Here is a 5780-nt window from a genome sequence, read left to right on the forward strand (position 1 = left end):
GAAAACAACCATTATGATTTTTGTATGTTTTTCTGTTTTTAAACCTAAATGTAAAATTGAACTAATTAAAAATTCACAGCGTTTGATTTTTGCTTCAGCTATCTGAATCCAAAATTAAATCTAGGGTTGTTTTATTATGGAGGGAAACCAGAAATGAGGAAAGTTGCCAAAGAAGAAGAGTTTATATCATCTGAAGACTGCTTAAAAACAGAAATCATTCCTAAAGATACGGTTAGTGGCTGCAATCAAACCCAATTCTGCATAAGTTGGAATATTAAAGTTATATTGTTCACAGTAAAACCATCAGCTCTCAATGAGACGTGTCGATAAATAACACCAACATATTTGTGGTGAGAAGTGAAAACGTAACGTGCCAGGAGTTCAGCTCATGATGATTTCTAGTTCTTCCAGTAGGTCCTAAATGATGCACAAAATACAGTATATAAAATCTAAAAGTTGGCTTTGCTTTAACCATTGAAATTTTTAAAGTGTAGTATTTCTGTTTTTTATTTTTTTGCAATTGTCATTTTTCTAATTTAGTTTTAAAACCAAAAACCTAAACAAATTTTCAAAAACACCATTATTGTTTTTTCTCATTTTATTTTAAAACTGAAAAGCCAAGGAACGATCCATACACGGGTTATATAGTAGCTCCTTATGTTTCGATCAAAACTGCAGTAAAACTGTGGATTCAGGCCTTGTGAAGAAGTCGATATGAATTTAGTATTTCAATTCTTTAAAAAAAAAGAAGTCAAGATATTTCTAKGAGTTTAGTTTTGTGTCATCAAAACTGACTCGGACAATCATCTGAGTCGAAACTCTGCTGAAAATTTAATTGATTTGTTCTTAAAATTCAAAAAAATTYACTTTTCCTGCTTCACTCATTAGTWATTTTCTATGTTAGGCTCTAAGCATCCACGGTCTCTAAATTACCATCCAAATMTTTGTATTTTTCTCAAAATTCTGGATTTTTCCTTCTCTTGGTGAAAATAAATCCTGAATATTGATGTATTCAATGGGAAATAAAAAAAACAAGTGTTTTATTTTCTTGTTTTGTTTTAYGGAGTAATTCATTACCAAAGCAACTTGTTTCAATGGTTTCATCTTAGTTATTGGGGAAAGAATTAGCTCTATTCCAGRGCAAGAAAGAAACTCACAATGTGAACAAGATGTTAATTTACTGTTAATTTGAATCTTTGCAGGATGGGTTTTTGACAGCATCAATATTCCTGCTTTGTTTTGGAATCTAATTAGTCGGCTAGATTAGAGCTTTCATGCACAAGTTGTCTGGGAAAATCATGGAGGAATACAAACGGCGCTCACTTAGAGGAGAGATCAAACTATATTAGCGGCTCATTTACTCATCGAGCGCCGATGCAGAAAGCACACTGGTGTGAGTTTAGTTCCTCGGCACTGTTGAGGCATCTGCTGAACCTTGTAGCTTACTTTGTTTTGTCACTATCTCTCTTTTTTTTTTTCCCCCTTCTCCTTTTTCTGTCCTGATTTTAGCTGCTTCAGCAGGCAGCCTCCTCCGGTAACCTCGGAGCCTTCAGCGGGATCCAGCAGATGGCCGGTGAGTCCAAAACTCAGCCCACTGGCTCCTTTGACCACAATCTACTGTGGCGCTGGACTATTTGTTGCACCTCTCTGTGATTTTTTTTTCCCACAGACTTCTAAAAATAAAATAAAATAGGGGGGGGACCAAAGAGCATAACAGATGAACTCGTGTGGTAGAGTAAAGAAAGATGGTTGCCCTGAAGATTTATTAACTGTTGSTAAGATTTGTCTTGATCTTTTAATGAGGCCAGAGAAGAGTTGTGCCCAGGGCGTGTAACAGTAGCAGCGAGGCTTTGTCAGGGATGGATGAATCACAAGAAAGGAGGAAAGAAAAAGAAAAGGGAGTACAGAGAAGAAGAAAAAAACATCAGCTAAAAGGCATGTGTTGCTCTGAGGAGTAGCGCCATCTACTGGCGTCGTCCTGCACAAGATCTSTGACTTCCTGTTTCTTTTTTGAGTCAATCTCTTAAATAAATAAGGCTAGGAAGATCAGGAATTCGATCTGTTTGACGTCGAACTGAGTCGGGAAAAGTTTTCTCTAAATGCTAAAGAAACGAAGCTTCTGCTTTTTGTCGAAAAGTTCCCTTTTTTTCATTTTAGACGAGATCAAATCAGCGTCTTTGAGGAGTCGCTTTTTCAGAGCTTAAAAATTAAGACTTTTCGCGGCACGCTCTCGGTGACTTATCACTTTTTTTTCTYGTTAAGCTTCTTTTTACAGATTCCTTTTATCACAGTTTCTCCATCCCACCTTAACTCCAACTCCCTWTGCTCTTCATCGTCTGCATTTCTCCGCCTTTTTTTTTTGGTCGTTTCACACAAGAATAACCGAACACAGCGACTCAAGTCTGCTGGGAGTGTCTTAAAAGTGATGTAACCTCAACGGTTTTCCCTTCAAGCCATGTCGACTCCCACTTCTCCCTGCAACGGCACTTTAAATTTTCAGCCTTTATTTTTTTTTTCTCAAGCTCTCGCTGACAAACAAGAATCTGAGATTCAGAACCAAAGGGGCGTCTGAATCTGTTGGTCCTCCATCTGCGCTGGTGAGGAGAGGGGGGGAAAAAGCGAGCGAGCGTCTGTGATTGGCAGGAGACAGCCAGACAGCTGAATGACATCTGGTCCCAGTCTTTAACACGAGGAGCTGCAAGAGCTGAGAGGCTTCAATTACACCRATGAGCATTCAATTAGACGGCGCCGACGGCAGGCTGCTGCGGCGCTCGCGCACATATGTACCCGCACAATGACCCGCTGCACGTACCATCTGCWCAACCCAGATACTCTGATGTGTTCGTCTCTTCCTCGCCTGCACTTTACTCCTCTCTCCTGCCTGCTCCCGTTTCTCCTAACTGTTGTAAGCTYATTGAGGGAGATAGATTTTAACAAACGCAAGGAAGAACTAGAGCAGGGGTTCTTAACCTTTTTGACCTCTGGGCCCAATTTGTTGAACATAAAGTGACACGAGGCCCAGTCACACATTACCATACGGATCAAAATAATAATTATTCTAAATCTTGATTTAATTTTTTATTGTATTTACATTATAACTAAACTATCATAACTAACATAACTAAATCAAGTACACTTACAGTTTAAAAGTAAAACTCCTGTCAAATAATCACAAGACATGAATATGACAAACATTTTTATATTGTAACCTGCCCATAACAATAAATACATATGTTTTAACACAAACAATAACAAAAATAGACAATTTAAAAGATACAATTTTGGTCATAAAATAAATAAATTAAAATGTTTAATGTTTGAAATAAAAAATATGTAAAAATAAATTTGATAAAGTACAAATGAAAATACAGCCTTTTTAAACTTTTGCAACCTGAAGCTGCTCTTCATATTAGTGACAAACTTTGGTGTTTTTTGACAGGTTACTTTCATTTTTGCCTTCTACTTTTCATTTAAATAAGTTTCCATTTTCAGCAGGTTTCTAAGGTTCTTCTACATACAGTATTAAAAAGTTGTTGAAYAWCTGAGTGGCGCACTACCGCTACTWGTGGTGAGAAAGWGTATTGCACCTTATTCAAAATCAATGCRGTCCCGCGGCCCTCTGCAGCCCAAAGTTAAAAACTGTTGTTCTTTTGAGGCCCTCAAGGTGGCGCTTACGGCCCAAAATTGGGCCGCGGCCCATAGGTTAAGAATCTCTGGACTAGGGGATTTGCATTTCTTGTGAAAATGCAGGGAATGCTCAGTGCTGAAGATTTTTGCTGAATATCTAAAAAAAGTTTAAACTAGCCTAAGATAGCTCAAAAGTAGCTGAAATTAGCACAAACAGAAAGAGCAAATGTTGGCTGAATTAAACAGTAAGAAGCTGAAATGATCACAAAAAGGTGAATTTATCTGAGAAAAATCTCATATTAGCTAAGAAGCAACTAAAATCACTAAAATAGCTGAAGTTAGTGAAAATCAGCTGAACAAAGCATAAAAAGTTAAACAAGCACAAAAAGTTAGAATTAGCAGAATAATGGAAGCTAAAATTAGTACAGAGATGTTAAAAAAATGCAGAATTAGAACAAAATGTAAAAAGTACAGTAAAGATTTATAAATATTTTAAAAGGTTTTAAGAATGTTGAAAACAGCTCCATTCATTTTCAGTGAGAAAATCGTGGCAGAAAAATCTAAAGATCTCAAAAATTATAAATTGCTGAAGTACAGAAAGCCATATCTGGAATGTCCTGAAGGAGCTAAATGTTTTAATATAGAAAATGTTGAAATAGCACAAAAGTTGCGCAAAAATGTACGGAAGAAAAATGATCTCAAATGTGTGAATGCTTTATTTTCATTAAACRCCCATTTAATGCTTTATAAGCTCTCACACAACTAGTGAGGAAAAAGACGTGGGGAAAAGGTGRCGTGCAGAGAGGAAGATAGAGGTGGGATTTTTGTTGTTTTTGCCATCAGCCGAGGCAAAGAGAAAAGACAGAGTGGACAAGAAACAAATGTAGATAGAACTGAAACAGCAAAAAAGAAAAGGGACCAACAGAAAAGGATGGAAGAAAACAGATAAGGCAATGCAGGCAAGAAGTAAATAAGGGGAAAACGAATGCAAAATAGAGCAAATTGACAGAAAATATGTTGAAAAGAAAGAAGAATGCTCAGCAGAATCWATAAAGATTATTTGGGCGGGGAGTATGATTAATGTAACGTAAAAAAAATGAAAGAAAAGACAAGGGGGCATCAAAAGGCTAAAAATGAGGAACATTGTGTACAAATGTCAGACTAGAAACGAGAGGAAAGAAACCGATTTAAGGTGCTTCAAGATCTGTTGAGCGAAAAGTAAAGAAGAGATGACAGACCGTTTATCTGCTTTGTAAACAGACTCATCAGGTCTGTCACGTTCCCAAACCAAGAACAAAACGAAACTTCTTTTTTTTTTAAGATGGAACAAAAAGGTGCGAACATTAGTTCAGGTCTTCTCGCTCMTTTGCTGCGTTGTCTGCCCGCCTCAATAAAAGGCCCCCGGCCCAAATTAGCTGCAGCTCCGAGCGCATGTTCGCAGAAATTTGATAGAAAGAGTGACGGCTGTTTTTATTCCTGCCTGGCGTGGGAATAGGAATCCATTTTTCAGCTTTTGATGTTTGACAGAAAACTGGGGAAAATCRCCCTGAAAACACGATTGGTTTTGGCGGCGGCGGCGCTCCTAAGCAAGCACGGGCGAATAAAGAAGTCGCACACGTGTTGTCGTTCCACCCTGAAAGTCTCACACGCCTGGGGCGACTCCATGAAGCGGGATCAGATGTCTAAAAGCAGGCAGCCTCTCTCTTTTGTTTTTTTTTTTTTTTTGTTTTGTTTTTTTACTTTCTACATTTAATTAACCAATCAGAACTGTGAATCCAAGTGAAGAATCCAGCCATCTGTTGTCATCGTTCAGCTGGGTTGTCTGAGTGAAGGATATCTGCGTCTAACAAGACAGATCCTCTTCACCGTGTAATGTTTGTGTGTGTCTTTCTCTTTGTGTGTGTGTGTGGGTGCGTGTGTGTGTATTTCCATGTATATACACCCAGACTGTATATACGACACCTTACATGTTGCCACCCTTTCAACTTTAACAAGCTCATGAGTCGGAGGAAAGCCTTTCTGAGGGAAGTTTCTGCTCTGTTCCTTCTGTTCTGCTCGCTGTCAGAGCTTTTTACACGGATTCCTCGAAAAGGGCCACACACACACACACACACACACACACACACACACACACACACACACACACACACACA

The 5780-nt window shown here is 38.2% G+C and overlaps 1 protein-coding gene across 9 annotated transcripts in view; it reads left to right on the plus strand.

Moving 5' to 3' along the window:
• Positions 1 to 5780, plus strand: part of celf2 (cugbp, Elav-like family member 2) — a 288250-nt gene that overhangs the window by 259088 nt on the left and 23382 nt on the right. For all 9 annotated transcript variants that reach the window (XM_014022917.1, XM_014022919.1, XM_014022918.1 and 6 more), the window contains one exon: positions 1510 to 1573. In XM_014022917.1, the coding sequence (XP_013878371.1) occupies positions 1510 to 1573 (64 nt within the window). The remainder of the gene's footprint in view (positions 1 to 1509; positions 1574 to 5780) is intronic.

Source organism: Austrofundulus limnaeus, unplaced genomic scaffold (assembly GCF_001266775.1).
Source record: "Austrofundulus limnaeus strain Quisiro unplaced genomic scaffold, Austrofundulus_limnaeus-1.0 Scaffold349, whole genome shotgun sequence".
Taxonomy (NCBI): domain Eukaryota; kingdom Metazoa; phylum Chordata; class Actinopteri; order Cyprinodontiformes; family Rivulidae; genus Austrofundulus; species Austrofundulus limnaeus.